Consider the following 17,863-nt stretch of genomic DNA (forward strand, 5'->3'; position numbering starts at 1 on the left):
TGTAATGTAATGATTATACATAATGTTACGGGGGGGGGGGGATCAATAACAATTATTTAAAAATAAATAAATAAAGCACAGTCAAAGCACATTCTTTCCCTCACAGAATTCTGGGAGCTGTAGTTTGCGAAGGGATTCTCGGAACTGTCACTCCGCGACAGATAAACTACAGGCCCCAGAATTATTTGAGGGAAAGAATGTGCTCCAAATGTGTTTCAGATCTATAATGCGTAACACAGCTTTAAAGCACATTTTAAGCCCACAAACAATCCTGGGAACTGTAGTTTGTTAAGGGTGCTGGAACTGTAAACTCTGTTGAGAGGTAAACTACAGAGACCAGAATTCTTTGAGGGAAATCAAGTACCGGGTACTTTATATAGTGTATGCAGGCAGCCAAGAATTGCGGCTTAAGTTATTCGGCACCAAATCCTTACTCTGTAAAGTCCCAGGTGCCTTTTGTACATGTGTTATTTGGAAAGCTGATCTAAAAAATGTGCTCAGCAGCAGACAACCAAACATAATTTTTAATAAGTAAATTAAATTTAGAATTGAATTCTTTCATTGATTCATTGCTTCTGTACGTGTCAACCCAGAAGTAAGCCCCAGTGAGTTTAATGGGACTTACTCCCAGGTAAAGCCTGCAGCCTTAATTGACTTTTTTTTTAAGTGTTCCAGTTATCCAGGTAAACAGGGTATTTCTGTATGCCTACTGGCAATACGGATTTGATTGATTGATTGATTGATTGATTGATTGTTAAATTTATATGCTGCCCTTCCTCCAAGGATCACAGGGTTTTTGAATGTCTGATGTAGATTTTTTCAATTTCGTTGTTCTGTATGGGGCAATAAAGATTATTGTATCATACTTTACGATCCCAGTCCGTACCTGTGCTCAGTTTGACATTGTTCTGCCAAACGGAATTGTTAGTAATTGTTGTATATATGGCATTGTATTTACATCAGGAGTTGTTTCTACATTTCTTCATTTATTAATGGCCTTTGAGAAAAATACCTCAAAGCGATTTAGACATAGAAATATTTTTTAAAGCAGTTTTTTAAAAACACACACACCTGAAAATAGGTTTCAAAACCATTCAAATAATGAACATCAAAGGCAAGAGACTTTCATCCAGTTGGAGAAGCTTGTGGAAAGAAAGAAAGAAACAAAATTTGTCTAAGGAGCAGAGCTTGAATGACCTGGAGGGATTTTTGCTTTTTTGACATATGGCATGATTTTATTTATCCCCCACCCCCGATTTTATTAAATCTTTTTCATACTACAATAAAACACTGTACAAATATTGAGGCATATGGTCAAATTTTTGCCAGCATGCAAATATCTAGCTCATTTAAGACTATACGGAACCTGTGAGGGAACTCACAACTGGAGAATACTTTTATCTATATAAATCTTTATTAGTTGCAAAGGGAACCTCTCCCTTTAGAGGCTATTATTATCCCTTTAGAGCTGTGCTGCATCTCTGCACTTTTCTTCCTTCCAGCATGCGATGCTTTGCGGCTTAAATATTTCATTTTCTTTCCTTTTGTTACTTTTGTTGCCTGTAGCGAAGAAAATGAAAATAAATCAGAAAGGGAAAGGAACAAAAAATGTCTTCATTTATTTCTTCTTCTGGAAAACACAGCACTCTGAAAAAGGAATGCAAGTCTGCAGCATGGAATTGCTTTTAATTGTTGATGTTCTCTCTTCCAGGTATTTTTAGGAGGAAGCACAAACGGAATTAAAGAAAAAGCTGCACCTGTTGAATTTCTGCCTGCTTCGTACTTGACCTGCCGGATAGCAACCTGGTCTACCGAGGCGGCAGCTGCAGGCGTTTCAGGAGCCCCTCCTTCTCTTGGATCTGCAGGTTTGAATTTACCCAAGAAGGGTTAACCCAATAGATCTGGTGGCAGCTGCTAGAGAGGCCCCAGACATCTGGGAGGAGGGAGAAATGCAAAAAAAAGAAAGAGCAGGGAGTCCCTTCCTTTCCTGTTCCGCCTTCACCCTCCATTCCTTCCCAACCTTTTGCACAAAGTAGCTTCATCTCCCTCTTTTAATTCCTCCAAGCGGCAGTTCTGGGGTGGTTGCATTGAAGGCGCCTGAGAAGCTCAGAGGCTGGGGCTGCTGAAGTGAGTACAAAAATAAATGCAAATATTCCTATTTTTTTGTTTTGTTCTGTTCATCTTTGTGCAATGCAAGGGGGCGAGGGAGGTCCGCTGTTGCTCAGGGGCAGTGCAGCTGCTCTGAATTCAGAAGGCCTCAAGCATCCCCATTTAGGGCTGGGAATACTCCTTTCCCGAGAGCTGCTGCCGACCAGGGTAGGCGATGCTGAGTTGGGCAGCCTGGCGGGTCAGTCGGTAGAGCACGAGACTCTGCCATCTGAGGGCCGTAAGTTTGAGCCTCACCGCTAGGCAAAAGATTATTGCATTGCAGGGGGCTGGACCAGATTGCCCCCGGGATCCGATTCTGCAATGCCGTGATTCTATGACTCTGTTTACAGCAGCTTCCCATTTAAACAGCTTTTCAATTAGGACCCTGAGGACTGGAATCTTCACTCTGCCTTTAAGGAAAGGGGTAGAGCACCTGCTTGGCATGCAGAAGGACTTGGGTTCAATCCCAGTTGGGAGGCTTGTTGTTGTTTAGTCGTTTAGTCGTGTCCGACTCTTCGTGACCCCATGGACCAGAGCACGCCAGGCACTCCTGTCTTCCACTGCCTCCCGCAGTTTGGTCAAACTCATGCTGGTAGCTTCGAGAACACCGTCCAACCATCTCGTCCTCCGTCGTCCCCTTCTCCTTGTGCCCTCCATCTTTCCCAACATCAGGGTCTTTTCCAGGGGGTCTTCTCTTCTCATGAGGTGGCCAAAGTATTGGAGCCTCAGCTTCAGGATCTGTCCTTCCTGTGAGCACTCAGGGCTGATTTCCTTCAGAACGGAGAGGTTGGATCTTCTTGCAGTCCATGGGACTCTCAGTCTCCTCCAGCACCATAATTCAAAAGCATCCATTATTCGGCGATCAGCCTTCTTTATGGTCCAGCTCTCACTTCCATACATCACTACTGGGAAAACCATAGCTTTAACTATACGGACCTTTGTTGGCAAGGTGATGTCTCTGCTTTTTAAGATGTTGTCTAGGTTTGCCATCGCCTTTCTCCCAAGAAGCAGGCGTCTTTTAATTTCGTGACTGCTGTCACCATCTGCAGTGATCATGGAGCCCAAGAAAGTAAAATCTCTCACTGCCTCCATTTCTTCCCCTTCTATTTGCCAGGAGGTGATGGGCCCAGTGGCCATGATCTTTGTTTTTTTGATGTTGAGCTTCAGACCATATTTTTGGGAGGCTACCCAATCTCAATTGGGAGGCTACCCTTTCCTGAAACCCTGGAGAGCTGCTGCCAGTTAGTGCAGACAGTACTGGGTTAGATGGGTACTTCGGCTTTTTATTGCCATAGCTCATGCAGAAGGTCGTGGGTTTGATCCCTACTGGCTTCTCCAGGGATGGGAGAGACCCCCTGCCTGAGCGCTGCAAGAGCTGTTGCCAGTCAGTGTAGATGTAGAATCATAAAGTTGGAAGGGACCCGAGGGTCATCTAGTCCAACCCTCTTCAATGCTGGAATCTTTTGCCCTGTGTGGGTCTTGAACCCACGTCCCTGAGATTCAGAGTCTCATGCTCTGCCAACTGAGCCAACTCTATCAGTTCCGCGGTAGGTGGACCTACGGTTTGACTCAGTGTAAGGCAGCTTCCTAATCTCAGTCTGGGGTCGCCAACCTGGTGCCCACAGACACACAGGCCGAGCCTTGAGGACTCTTCCTTCCCTCCTACCAATCAGATAGGCATGAACAAGGCTGGGCCTCGTAGCAGATAGAAAGACGGGTGTTTTATTTTTATATATTTATTTTTGCTCCACCTTTTCCCCCGGACAAGGACTCAAAGCAGCCTACAGATAAAAATTGTGGATGTCCCTGGCCTGGCCTGGCCTTGAAAACAGGAAAAAGTCGTGGAAGTAGTGTGACACATTCACACCACCCATTAAAAGCCCTGTCAGTGAGTTTAACCATTCATAGATGTTGGAATGGAAGGGAACATGACGGTCATCTAGTCCAACCCCCTGCGATGGAGGAATCTTTTGCTCAGTGTAGGAGTCGAACCCATGACCCTGAAATTACTAGTCTCATTCTCTACCAACTGAGCTACTGTGCCACTTTAGACAGATATGGCTTCTTCCCCCAAAGAATTCTGGGAACTGTAGTTTGTTAAGGGAGTTGGTAGGAGACCCCCTATTCCCCACATTGCCAGGGTGGTTTAACAGTCCCTTCTCACAAGGGACTCTGGGAATTGTAGTTCTCTGAGGGAAATCGAGGGTCTCCCCGCACAGCATCTTGGCAAACTACAGCTCCCAGAATTCTTTGGGGGAAGCCACAAACATTTAAAGCGGTACCATAGTGAGTGCTTTAAATACGTGTTGCTGCACCTCCTGGAAAAATCGGCTCCCCCACTCCAAAAGTCTTGGAAAATGTTAAAATGCTTTTTTTGTAGCTAATTGCTGGGGAGGTGAGGAATCAGTGAGAAGTTATTAAGTGCAGTTTGCGGTGTGGTTGTGTATTTATTTGTTTAATTTATATCCTGCCTTTTCCTCCAAGGAGCTCAAGGTACCATATATGGGCTTCTTAGAAATGCGGGTGGCGCTGTGGTCTAAACCACTGAGCCTCTTGGGCTTGCTGATCAGAAGGTCGGCGGTTGAATCCCCGCGACGGAGTGAGCTCCTGTTGTTCTGTCCCAGCTCCTGCAAACCTAGCAGTTTGAAAGCACACCAGCACAAGTACATAAATAGGTACAGCTCCTGCAGGAAGGTAAACAGCGTTTCCGTGCGCTCTGGTTTCTGTCACGCTGTCCCGTTGCGCCAGAAGCGGTTAGTCATGCTGGTCACATGACCCAGAAAAGCTGGACTTCCGGATTTTTTGTTCTTCCCTTTCATAGGTCCTATTGTCCACCTTCTCAACTGCATATCATTTCATAATCCACATTTTCCAAGTCTCCATAATGTCCATGATGTTTGCTACAAGTGTTATTAGAATCTAGCTAATGTTTTCATCTGGATACAGTGGTCTCCTAGATAAGTTATAAATTTTCCCCATTCTTTTTTAAAGTTATTGTCTTCTTGGTTTCTGAGCTTTCCGGTCAAGTTAATGCCATTTCGGCATAATCTATCAGCTTTGTTTGCCATTCCTCTCTGGTTGGGGCTTTGTCTTCTTTCCATCTCTGGGCTAGTAGCATCCGTGCGGCATTAAAAGTCTTTTCTGTTCCTTTGGGATATTGGTACCTATATAATAATAATAATAATAATAATAATAATAATAATAATAATAATAATAAATTTATTTATAGCCCGCCCATCTGACTGGGTTTCCCCAGCCACTCTGGACGGCTTTCAACAGAATATTAAAATTCCAAAGTCTATTAAACATTAAAAGCTTCCCTAAACAGGGCTGCCTTCAAATGTCTTCTAAAAGTCTGGTAGTTGTTGTTCTCTTTGACATCTGGCGGGAGGGCGTTCCACAGGGCGGGTGCCACCACAAAGAAGGCCCTCCGCCTGGTTCCCTGTAACTTGGCTTCTCGCAGGGAGGGAACTGCCAGAAGGCCCTCGGCGCTGGACCTCAGTGTCCGGGCAGAAAGATGAGAGTGGAGACGCTCCTTCAGGTACACTGGACCGAGGCCTACAAAAAGGCTTCTGGTTTGTTTGTTTTTTACAAAGGTTATTTTAATGTTTTATTGATTTATTGATTTAAATATGCTGTAAACCGCTTTGAGCTTTTTATTAAAAATATAAAGGGGCATAAAAATTTAAAAATAAATAAAAAATCAAACATTTTTTTCCAATTCATTATCTCCTCCATTCTTTCCTTTCTCTCCCCCTGCTACAGTTTTGTGCTTTGTATCCACAGGGCAGTGACCTCTACCCATCAGGACCACTTGCAAATGACCGCTGGCTGCAGGATCCCTTAGCCAAACGGCAACATCTCCATCGCCCCACACGCCGCAGGATCACGGAACGGACGACGGAGCAGAGGAACCTTCCTCTCTCTCTCTCTCCCACGGCGGTCGGTGTCCCTCCAGGCCGACGGCTGCCACTGGAGCTCCGGCAGGCCTGAGATGGGATAAGGCCCCTACCGATGGCCTCCAAGAAAGCCGTTCCGAAAGAAGGGGGTGCGCCGTCAGCCCTGCGCCTCCAGGCCTCTCGAGAGCTCTGGGTGAAAATGGAGGAGAAGAGCCTTGCCTGCGGTGCCAAGCCGGCCGAGGGGGCGAGGAAAGACCCTCGTACGGCACCAGCCGGTGGCGCCCGGGAGTTCCTGAGGCGGGTGACGCCGCAGCAGATCAAACAGGAGCCGGATGTGGGCTTGGCCCAGCGCTGGGAAGCCCAGTGGCAGGAGTTCCTGAAGGTGGTCCAGTCCCCTCACGCCGGGTGGGGGAGCTCGCCGCTGCCGGAACTCGTGGCCTTCAAGGACCCCAAGGGCTTTCCGGCCTCGGGTGGGGCGGCCCCACAGGGCTTCGTGCGGGGGGGCGGCTGGAAGGTCAATGAAGAGGTCCTAGAAGAGGATGCAGCGAGCGCTGAAGCCCAGCGCCACCGGTTCCGGCACTTCAGCTACCGGGAGGCCGAGGGGCCGCGGGACGTCTGTGGGCGGCTCCGGGAGCTGTGCCACCAGTGGCTGAAGCCGGAGAGGCACACCAAGGAGCAGATCCTGGAGGCGCTGGTCCTGGAGCAGTTCCTGGCCATCCTGCCGTCGGAGATCCAAGGCTGCGTCAGGGAGCGCGGGCCGGAGACCTGCGCCCAGGCGGTGGCCCTGGCCGAGGGGTTCCTGCTGAGGCAGCAGGAGGCGGAGAGACCCCAACAGCTGGTGAGAGGAAGTGGGGATGAACAAAAAAAAACCTTCTTGGGTCACATTCATGCCATATTTATTTATTTATTGAATTTATGTACCGTTCTATGGCTGGGTTAAACCACAGAGCCTAGGACTTGCCGGTCAGAAGGTCAGCTGTTCGAATCCCCGCAACACGGTGAGCTCCCGTTGTTCAGTCCCTGCTCCTGCCAACCTAGCAGTTCAAAAGCACGTCAAAGTGCAAGTAGATAAATAGGTACCGCTCCGGCGGGAAGGTAAACGGCGTTTCCGTGCGCTGCTCTGGTTCGCAAGAAGCGGCTTAGTCAAGCTGGCCCCATGACCCAGAAGCTGTATGCCGGCTCCCTCGGCCAGTAAAGCGAGATGAGCGCCGTAACCCCAGAGTCGGCCACGACTGGACCTAATGGTCAGGGGTCCCTTTACCTTTACTATCTTATAGTGTGGTGGTTTGTTTGATTTTTCTGTTATTTGTTTGTGTGTTTGTATGGTCGTTTACTTGTATGTAAGTCTGTTTTTCATAAATGTATTTATGAAAGATATTTAAAAAAAAAAAAAAAGAGTGGAGGGAAACCGCAAAATTATAAATCGGTAAGCCAGCAATTAAGAGTGCTGGAGTAAGATCTGGGAGAGCAGGGTTCAAATCCCCGCTCAGCCACAAAGCTCACAATCCCTGTCTCTCAGCCTAACCCGGCCTTGCATGGTTGTGGTGGGGGTTAAAGGAATGCAAATGAATTAAAAAATTAAATCACAAGAGTTTGAAGAGGGCCCTTAGATGCCGTCTAGTCCACCCCCTGCTCAGGGTGGCTAACACCAGTAAAATTACAATAAAAACATAATGGGGGGGGGGAACCAATTTAAAATACAGGTTAAAATGCAATTTAAAATGCGGCCTCATTTTAAAAGTAGCCCGTAGACTGAGCGTCAGACTGAGTCCAAACCAAAGGCCAGGCAGAACAGCTCTGTCTTGCAGGCCCTGTGGAAAGATGTCAAGTCCTGCAGGGCCCTAGTCTCTTGTGACAGAGCATTCCCCAAGTCGGGGCCAGTGCTGAAAAGGCCCTGGCCCTACTTGTGCTGTCCTTGGCTCAAGTGACTTTTCTTCTTTTAAGTTCTCAAAGTCCTTAACCTAGCTCAAAGCTAAGCTAGTCTAAACTAGCCAGAAAATCGCAGTCAGTCCATCATTTGAAAAATAAGACTTTAGAGCTGTCTTGCCCCAAAATAGTGACTGTAACCTTGGTTGGGGTTGCTGGGAGTTATAGTTCAGTACCCAGAGGGCCTGAGGTCCCCTACAAGCAGATCTGTTGCTCCGGCGGAGGTGGCTGGGTTTGTCCAAATCTCTTTGTGCTTCACTTTTAACCAGCGACCCTTGTTCGCAGGTTCTAGATTCCTTTGAAGAAGTGACGGTGAATTTCCCGAGGGTGCAGCAAGTTTGCCTGGGAGCTTCTCGGAAACAAGGTAAGAACGGGGACGCCCGGCTTGTTTCTTTTTTCCAGGTGGGGTAGCAAAAAGGACATAGGGGGATGGACTGGGCAGCAAGGGCATTAAAATGCAGAAGGCTAAAAAGGTACCGTATTTTTCGCTCTATAACACGCACCCGACCACAACACGCACATAGTTTTTAGAGGAGGAAAATCCGTAGGCATGCCACCCGTAGGTATTCCCTCCATAACACGCACAGACATTTCCCCTTACTTTTTAGGAGGAAAAAAGTGAGTGTTATGGTGCAAAAAATACGGTATCTGTTCAGAGAATTGCTGAACAGCAATTAAACAACAACAACAATTTATTATTTATACCCCACCCATCTGGCTGGGTTTCCCCAGCCACTACAATAGAATTAAAGCAAGATAAAAACAGATTTATTTTTTATTTATAGATAAAAAACAGCACAGTGCTATTTAAAAAGCCCATTCACTTGAAACATTTGGTCAGTCTGCAAAAGCCTGTTGGGTTACAACAGTCTTCTCTTGCCAGTGGAAAGACAACAAGGAGAGAGCCAGTCTGTTTGATCACTCCCTTCCTTTATTAATTAAATTGGTAAGGTTCGCAGGCTGGGAAGGACTTGCCCAAAAATTTATTGACAGCTGCACGAGTTGTTATAGCTAGGAAGTGAAAGGGGCAAGGTGAATATCAAATGGAAGAATGATATAAAGAGGTGTGGGATATAGCCATTGATGATAATATGTGCGATTAAGGTAAGACGGGGAATACGCAGGAGAAATGATTCTGAGGAGATAGGGAAGGTGTTTGTAGAAGTTGTACTGTTTAAATGGAAAGGGGTCAAACCATGGCAAGAGGTGTTGAAATTTTGGGAGGTTGGATGGTTACAATGGAATGGTCTCAGTGGTGGGGTGCACATTTTTATTTCAATTCTTATTTATTATTATTACTTTGCCAAAATAATAAATATAATTATTTTAATAATATAAAATAAAATGGCAAATTATTATTATTATTAAGCTGCAGAATATAACTCCAAAGAGAGCCAATGTGGTACCCTTAGCCTATGCCCAATTTCTATCAACTGTAGTCTCCATATTCTCCTCCCCTAAACCACATCATCCTACGCAGCAGTTCTGAAGTTGAGCAGGGGATGGACTAGACGGCATCTAAGGGCCCTCTTCAAACTCTTGTGATTTAATTTTTTAATTCATTTGCATTCCTTTAACCCCCACCACAACCATGCAAGGCCAGGTTAGGCTGAGAGACAGGGATTGTGAGCTTCGTGGCTGAGCGGGGATTTGAACCCTGCTCTCCCGGATCTTACTCCGGCACTCTTAATTGCTGGCTTACCGATTTATAATTTTGCGGTTTCCCTCCACTCTTTTTTTAAATAAAAAATATATATCTTTATTAATTTAAAATAAATACATTTATGAAAAACAGACGTACAAACAAGTAAACAAACATACAACCAAACAATCAAATAACAGAAAAATCAAACAAACCACCACACTATAAGATAGTAAAGGTAAAGGAACCCCTGACTATTAGGTCCAGTCGTGACCGACTTTGGGGTTGCGGCACTCATCTAGCTTTACTGGCTGAGGGAGCCAGCATACAGCTTCCGGGTCATGTGGCCAGCATGACTAAGCCGCTTCTGGCGAACCAGAGCAGCACACGGAAACGCTGTTTACCTTCCCGCCAGAGTGGTACCTATTTATCTACTTGCACTTTGACTTGTTTTCGAACTGCTAGGTTGGCAGGAGCTGGGACTGAGCAACGGGAGCTCACCCTGTCGTGGGGATTCGAACCGCCGACCTTCCGATTGGCAAGTCCTAGGCTCTGTGGGTTAACCCACAGCACCACCTGCGTCAAACAAACATACAATCAAACAAACAAATAACAGAAAAATCAAACAAACCACCACACTATAAGATATAAGAAGATTAATATAATTATCATCATATATACTCCTGGTATTGAACACAATTATTAAAATTTATAGAGAAGAAATTTAAAACTGACTTCCAATTAACCTCACTGTACTTTGTCTATCCATTACTTTATACCGCACAGTTACATCTCCACTCTTTTCTTTGGTTCCAGTGGGGAGCAGACTGCTCAGTGAACAGGAGAGGGAGGTCCTTCTGCAACAGCGGGAATATCTCGAACGGGAGAACCCTGGCGGGGCGTTGGTGCCAAAGCCACGCGGGAGCCTCTCTCAGCACCACGAGCTGGGGAAGGCCTCTGAGAACCAGCTGCGGCTGGAGAGGCACCCGGCCAAGTGCCCACCGGAGGCCGTCCCATGCCGGGTGGGCTACAAGGACCTGGGCGAGATCCTCTTCCAGGAGAACCAGCGGCAGAAGCGGTGCGTGGTCCTGCGCCGGAGAATCCACACCGAAGAGCGCCTGTACAAGTGCCAGGACTGCCGGAAGAGCTTCGACCACCGCTCGCACTTCATCCGCCACAAGAAGATCCACACGGGCGAGAAGCCCTTCCAGTGCGCCGACTGCGGCAAGAGCTTCAACCGCAACTCCAACCTCACCACCCACATGAGGACCCACACGGGGGAGAAGCCCTACAAGTGCGCCGACTGCGGCAAGAGCTTCCGCTGGAGCTCGGACTTCATCGTCCACGAGAGGACGCACACGGGGGAGAAGCCCTACAGCTGCGCCGACTGCGGCAAGGCTTTCCGGCGCAGCTCCAACCTCACCGCTCACGAGAGGACGCACCGGGGAGAGAAGCCCTACAAGTGCTTGGACTGCGGGAAGAGTTTCACACGGGGCCTCTACCTCATTGCGCACAAGAAAACGCACATGGGCGAGTGAGGGGCGTGGTTTATCCGGGGGTGGGTGGGGTGTTTCAGCATGACCCACATTTTGGAGGGGGTAGGGGGCCGGCTCCGGGCTGCACCCATCAGGCAAGGCAGCGATACAGGAGGGCTGTTTCTTCAACACCCTGCTTGGGAGCTTCCTGGAAGCATCCGATTGGTTAGGAACCCGGATGCCAAACTTAGACCCTCTTGGTCAGATCCAGTGGGCTCTCCTTGCGTTTTCTTCATGTGAAGATAAAACCAGGCAGCTGCGTCTTCGAACTGCAAACAGCCGGGCCTGGTTTTGGACAGTTGGCAACCTTCCCCTGCTATAGGCAGTTGCCTCATACCAGGTCGTGCTATAAGTGGGTCTAGTTCGGTATCTACCACTACAGAGAGGGGAAACAGATGAGGCTGGACTCCCAGATCAGCCCCAGGCAGCCTGGCTCAATGGTCAGGGGCGACCAAAGTTGTTATTACAGCGGAACCTCGGTTTTCGAGCATCTCAGAAGCCGAACAATTCGGAACCCGAACGCCGAAAACCCAGAAGTAATTGCTTCCGTTTTTGAACGCGCCTTGGAAGTTGAACGGCTTCCAAGACGCGTTTTTCATTTCTTCCCATTGACTTTGCGGCCGCCCATTGATCCTGTTTTTGAATGTCTTCCAGAACGGATTACTTTCGAAAACCAAGGTACCACCGCATTATTACTGTTCCAAATTGTATTGCCTTCCACGCATGCAGTGTACAAAATTCAAGGACAGCAGCAGAGAGGTCGTTTAAAAAGACACAGACCAGAACATGAATTTAAAAACTCCAAACCACACACTTGCTACTTCAGGGATCGTGCGGCCCGTTCAGGGCAGGCAACCTACCAGCTTCCTGGACCGGAGAACCTCTCACTTTATTAACCCTTCCCCTCCCTCCCACCGCATCCAGGCCCCAGTCCTGGCCCTTCCCAGCCATTCCCGATTCAGATGTTTCAGAGAGACAGAGTTAGGCATGCATGCACATGGATGCTTTAGTTTCGATGCCTGCATTGCGGGGCGGTTGGACTAGATGGGGTCCCTTCCAACTCTACAATTCTGTGATTCTATGATAGCTGTCGTAGTCCAAGCTGTTGTAGTCCGATGGCATCAGGAGGGCCACACACCCATCAATGCCCGCTCTGACCAGCAGAAGCTCTCCAGGCAGAACATCTTCCCCATCATTGACTCCTGGAGCCGGGAACTACAACTCCCATCAGCCCCAGGTAGTACTGTCCAATGGCCAGGGGTGGTGGGAGCCGTAGTCCGGCGAGACTTTGAGGGTGCCAGGTTGAACGCTGGACCTTCTGTGTGCAAAGGAGTCCAGCTAAAATTCCTTTGCCAGACCGTGGCAAATCTCCTTCGCCCGCCCACCATTTTGGGGGAAGCATCAAATTCAGCTTTCATTTTAAGAGAAAACTAAACTGAGTCACAAAAAGCAAAGCGTGTTAAGGTTCTAGTCTTTAAAAGTTTGTGGGCAAAGTCTGGAGAAGCCTCATTAGCTAGAAAAGGGAGTCCGTAGGGTTTCTAGCATCTGTCTGTCATGTGGCCGAGAAGTGGGATAAATTTCTGCCGTGTATGCAGATATACGCAAAGGAACTTCCACTTTTCGGCTACTGAGGCTTAACGTTAACTTCTTGCTTTTAAAAAATACGACGCTGCCCTCACTTGGCTGAAACGACTGGGCTTACGCAGGAGGAAGCTGTTCTGCCCCAAACAATGTGCCACTAAAAGCCAATTCCAGCCCCCAGATTTATTACTATTTATTTATACAGTGCAATCAAATGTACACCACGGTTTACAAAACTCAGGCAGGTTTTTGGCAACTGGTTGCAGCTAACGCTCATGGTGGTTAGGAATAGAAGCTGAACACCAGATTTTTTTTGGGTGGTGAGGGTGGGAATGGAGGAAAGACAAGGTGAGTGGGCTGTTACCTTTTTTGTTGCCTCTGGGGTTCTTGGAGATGTCGTAACTGGCTACTCTGGGAAACGGATGCTGGACTTAAGGCCTTTGGCCTGATCCACCCTAAAATTTTGAGAAGTGAAGATGACCGGCTGAGGTGGGTGGGGGCCAGGAAAAGTGATGGAAAACGTGGACACCTCAGCGCCCCTTTCCTCCCTTCACCTGTGAAATGGGTCTAAAAAGCGAAGCAGCACAAGAGGGTCGTTGTTGCATCTCATCCCCAGAACTCATCACGCGAGAGAATCTCTCTGGACCTTCAAGGACTTCGTACCTCTGAGGCGTGGGCTAGGTCCCTTCCGTTGCATCCCGAGATAGTCCTACTTATATCCAAAACCAATGTAGTCAATATTTATGCCTTGTATTTTCAAACACTTGCTCTTTTTTCTTCTTCCCCCCTCCCCCTTTCTCCTTACCTGAGAATTTCCCTCAGGTTTTCAACCTTTGATTCCCAGGCAATGTTAACTTCCCTTAGGTGGTCTTGTAATAAATCCTTCCCTCTTTATGGCGACATATATTTATCTCTGTATATCTATATACTTGAAAAATGATGGCTGAGTGTATCTCCTACCTTTGTTTGTTTGATTTTTTAAAGAAGACAACTAATAATAACAAGAAGTTGAGATTAAACATTCTTTTTTCAGTCTGCTTCTGTGCCTGGGGTGTTAACAGCAGGGAAACTGGGGTGTGGCTTTATTTATAAACCCTTGACAGGAGATCCATGACGTGTTGGCAGAGGTGGGGGAAACCCCTGGCCCACCAGATGTGGCGGGTTGTAGTGGTTAGTGTTGTTCTAGGATCCGGGAGACAAGGGTTCAAATCTCCCCTGCCATGAAGTTCACTAGGGTGAGCTGGGGCCTGTCACTGCCTCACACAGTGGTTGTTGGAATAAGATGAGGAGCAGAAGAATCAGGTATACCACCACGAGTTGCTTGGAGAGAGAAAAAAGTGGGCTATAAATTCAAATAAACAATAAACTCCCATCATCCCTGACCATTGGACATGCTGGCAAGGGCTGAGTCAGAGTCCAACTGCAGCTGGAGGGCCCTTTGGGAGTCCTCATGGAGACAGGCTCAAATCAGAGCTTGAGTCCCTTTGAGGCAATGCTTCATGGTATCTGTGCATGCGCTGTTAATTTAGAGCACATTTTCAGTGTGGAAGATTCCCTAAGAGGTAGAAGAAAGGACTCCCCGCCCCCCCCTCCAGTGCATAGTTTTTTTTTTTAAAAATTAATTCATTTATTATAGTCCAGATGTTAATAATTTGCTTTTGCTAACCTAGATTCCAGTTGAGGAAGCATAGCAGAGGCAGCTGTAATGATGAACAGATTCGAAAGTACAATGATTATGGTCCAGTGGGCAGAGATACAACCCCCGACTAGTGATGGGGAAGCAAACCCTCCCGCTCTTCCAGGGCCAAGCTTACAGTTCAGGGCTGCAGTCGGATGTTCCAAGCCAGATCACCTCACCGTGGAGCATGGGGTTCTCCATTGTGCATTTAATGCTGTATTGTTTTTAACACTCTATTGGAAGCCGCCCAGAGTGGCTGGGGAAACTCAGCCAGATGGGCGGGGTATAAATATATTATTATTATTATTATTATTATTATTATTATTATTATTATTATTATTATTATTACACCAGGTGGGCATACTCCACCGGAGCACCAAGACGACTTGGGAAGGGCACCTGTTGTGCCAGGAATGTCCTCACTTTCTCAGGAAATGATGCCAGGGGAGACCTGCCCCTCAAAGGCAGCCACACTGGCAGTGTTGATGATTACCCCTCTGTGCCCGTCATTCCGTCCCATCTGGCCTGCAGTCAGACGGATTACGTTGAATGTTCCAGCAATATTCACATTAATAACTCTCCGGAGGTCTTCCAAGCTGCAATCCCACCATAGTTCACTGCCACATCCACACGACCAAACTGCTGCTAGGGCAGCTAGAGCCAGTGTGGTGTAGCGGTGGTAGTCTCGTAATCTGGTGAACCGGGTTCGCGTCTCCGCTCCTCCACATGCAGCTGCTGGGTGACCTTGGGCTAGTCACACTTCTCTGTAGTCTCTCAGCCCCACTCATCTCACAGAGTGTTTGTTGTGGGGGAGGAAGGGAAAGGAGAATGTTAGCCGCTTTGAGACTCCTTAGGTAAAGGGACCCCTGACCATTAGGTCCAGTCGCGGACGACTCTGGGGTTGCGGCGCTCATCTCGCTTTATTGGCTGAGGGAGCCGGCGTACAGCTTCCGGGTCATGTGGCCAGCATGACTAAGCCGCTTCTGGCAAACCAGAGCAGCACACGGAAACGCTGTTTACCTTCCCGCCGGAGCGGTACCTATTTATCTACTTGCACTTTGACGTTCTTTCAAACTCAAACCGCCAACCTTCTGATCAGCAAGTCCTGGGCTCTGTGGTTTAACCCACAGCGCCACCTGTGTCCCTTAGTTGAGACTCCTTAGGGTAGTGATAAAGCGGGATATCAAATCCAAACTCATCTTCTTCTTCTTCATCTTCTTCACATCTGACTCTGATGTTACCTCAGCCGGAGCAAAGATGCATCTCTCTCCCAGCGATGCGGCCACGCTCTCCCCATCGGACTTGGGCAGAGCCACAAGCACAGCACTGCCTCCCTGCTGCACCAGCGGCTCTGCCGTGGCCCGGCCTAGGCCTGAAGCCCCACTGGTCACCAAGCCAACCATTCCCTTCAGGCTCCTCAACGCCACCGCCATGTTTCTCCCCGGAACCCCCCCCCCCCAGCGCATAGTTAAACTATAGAACTCAGTTCTGCAGGAGGCAGTCACAACCAGCAAGGTGCTATTTTCAGTTAGAGAAAAAGCTGAGTTAAGGAGACACAATAGAAGTTTTTTAAACCTATGCATGGAGAAAGCAGATGGATTTTCCTCCCTCGTAACACTAGAAATCATGGGCAGCCAATGAAGCTGAGGGACACTCTGCCTATGTTCAAGGACCCTTCACTTTGACAGACTGGCCCCTGCCATGGCAAAGGTGGGCCAAGGACCAAAACTCTAGTGAGGCCAGGTTGAAGTTAAGGCCGACCACAGAGGTGGAGGGACTGCATGCCTAACTGGGGCAGTAGGAATGGAATGGAGCATCCCTGAGGGAGAGGCGGAATGGAGTATCTTGGACGGCATGGCAGGCATACTAAGAAGCACAGCACACACTGCAATGTTTTCTTGCAGGGGAGCCCGTCTTTCCACAAAACTGGCATTTCTATTTATAATTCTCCTGACACAAAGGCAGCTAGCTCCACTTAAATGTAGGGGCTGTTACTTTGGGTGCACTGGAGAATGTCTGGACACCATGGCAGCTCAGAGAGGATCTCCCTGTTCACAGGTAAAGGTAAAGGGACCCCTGACCATTAGGTCCAGTCGTGACCAACTCTGGGGTTGCGGCACTCATCTCGCTTTATTGGCCGAGGGAGCCGGCGTACAGCTTCCGGGTCATGTGGCCAGCATGGCTAAGCCGCTTCTGGCGAAGCAGAGGAGCGCACGGAAACGCCGTTTACCTTCCTGCCGGAGCAGTACCTATTTATCTACTTGACTTTGACGTGCTTTTGAACTGCTAGGTTGGCAGGAGCAGGGACTGAGCAACGGGAGCTCGCCCCACCGCAGGGATTCGAACCGCTGACCTGATTGGCAAGTCCTAGGCTCTGTGGTTTAACCCACAGCGCCACCTGCGTCCCTCTGTTCAGAGGTACTATACCTTTAAGGGGCAAGCATCAACTTGCTGTGTTTGCTAGAGGAATTGGATGGATTGGATCAGGGGTCAGTAACCTTTTTCACCCGGGGGGGGGGGGGCGGTCCACCATCCCTCAGACCATGTGGTGGGACGGACTATATTTTGGGGGGGAAATGAACGAATTCCTATGCCCCACAAATAACCCAGAGATGCATTTTAAATAAAACCACACATTCTACTCATGTAAAAACACGCTGATTCCCGGACTGTCCGCAGGCCGGATTGAGAAGGTGATTGGGCCACATCTGGCCCACGGGCCTTAGGCTGCCTACCCCTGGATTGGATGCTAGTCTATATGAGATCCAGGAAAGTAACCGGATTTGGAACATTGTGTAGAGTTCTGGTCATCTTGCCTTAAAAAAATATATCATGTAAAAGGCTCAGAAAACGACAACCAAAGTGATCGAGTGGGATGCAACAATTCCCATGTGTGGAAGGTTACGTTTGGGATTTAGGACAAAAGGAAGTACTTTACCCAGCAGTGTTAAAACTTTGAATCTTGCTGCCACAGAGAGCAGCAAAGGCCACTGATGTAAGAGGATTAGACAGATTAATGAAGGATAAAGCTGTCCAGTCAGAGGCAGTATGTGCCTTTGAATAAGAGTCGGGTGGGAAATGGAAGGCGAGGAGAACCCACATTACTGCATTATTTCGGAAGTTTATTTGGGATAATTGTCCACCTCGTATATCACACATCTGCAGAGGTGGCTCTGGGTTCTAGACATGTGAAAGAGAGAAAGCAGCTAGGCCACTTATTTCACAGCTTCATTAACTGTGAACCCTGAAATTTGGGGTCCTGTTGGGATTTCTGGGTGTTAACTATGAACCCCTGTTGGATGTATCACCAGTTTGGGGCAGCCCTACAAAATGCAGGGGTTCAGTTAACAAAGCTTTTGATCACAACAAGCAGAGCGATGTGCTAATGCGAAATTGACTTTATGGGGTTACCCTGATTTGAAGATGTGGTTCGCATGTGGGGTTTTGTACACAG

At 48.1% G+C, this 17,863-nt stretch overlaps 1 protein-coding gene and 1 pseudogene across 4 annotated transcripts; one reads left to right on the forward strand and one right to left on the reverse strand.

Moving 5' to 3' along the window:
* Positions 1-1,920: 1,920 nt before the first annotated feature.
* Positions 1,921-13,768, forward strand: LOC114592266 (uncharacterized). 4 transcript variants are annotated; one of them, XM_077922027.1, is made up of 5 exons: positions 1,921-2,127; positions 4,633-4,842; positions 5,935-6,885; positions 8,259-8,337; positions 10,402-13,768. In XM_077922027.1, the coding sequence occupies exons 3-5, from the start codon at positions 6,163-6,165 to the stop codon at positions 11,151-11,153; spliced, it is 1,554 nt and encodes a 517-aa protein (XP_077778153.1). In that variant the 5' UTR covers positions 1,921-2,127; positions 4,633-4,842; positions 5,935-6,162; the 3' UTR covers positions 11,154-13,768. The 4 variants fall into 4 exon arrangements, with proteins under 4 accessions (XP_077778153.1, XP_077778146.1, XP_077778139.1 ...); XM_077922020.1 differs by lacking the exon at positions 4,633-4,842 and having other exon boundaries at positions 5,914-6,885; XM_077922013.1 differs by lacking the exon at positions 4,633-4,842.
* Positions 13,769-14,541: 773 nt separating this feature from the next.
* LOC144326772 (3-hydroxyacyl-CoA dehydrogenase type-2 pseudogene) lies at positions 14,542-15,842 on the reverse strand (annotated as a pseudogene).
* Positions 15,843-17,863: the final 2,021 nt, after the last annotated feature.

The sequence above is a fragment of the Podarcis muralis genome, chromosome 2 (genome assembly GCF_964188315.1).
Source record: "Podarcis muralis chromosome 2, rPodMur119.hap1.1, whole genome shotgun sequence".
Classification (NCBI taxonomy): domain Eukaryota; kingdom Metazoa; phylum Chordata; class Lepidosauria; order Squamata; family Lacertidae; genus Podarcis; species Podarcis muralis.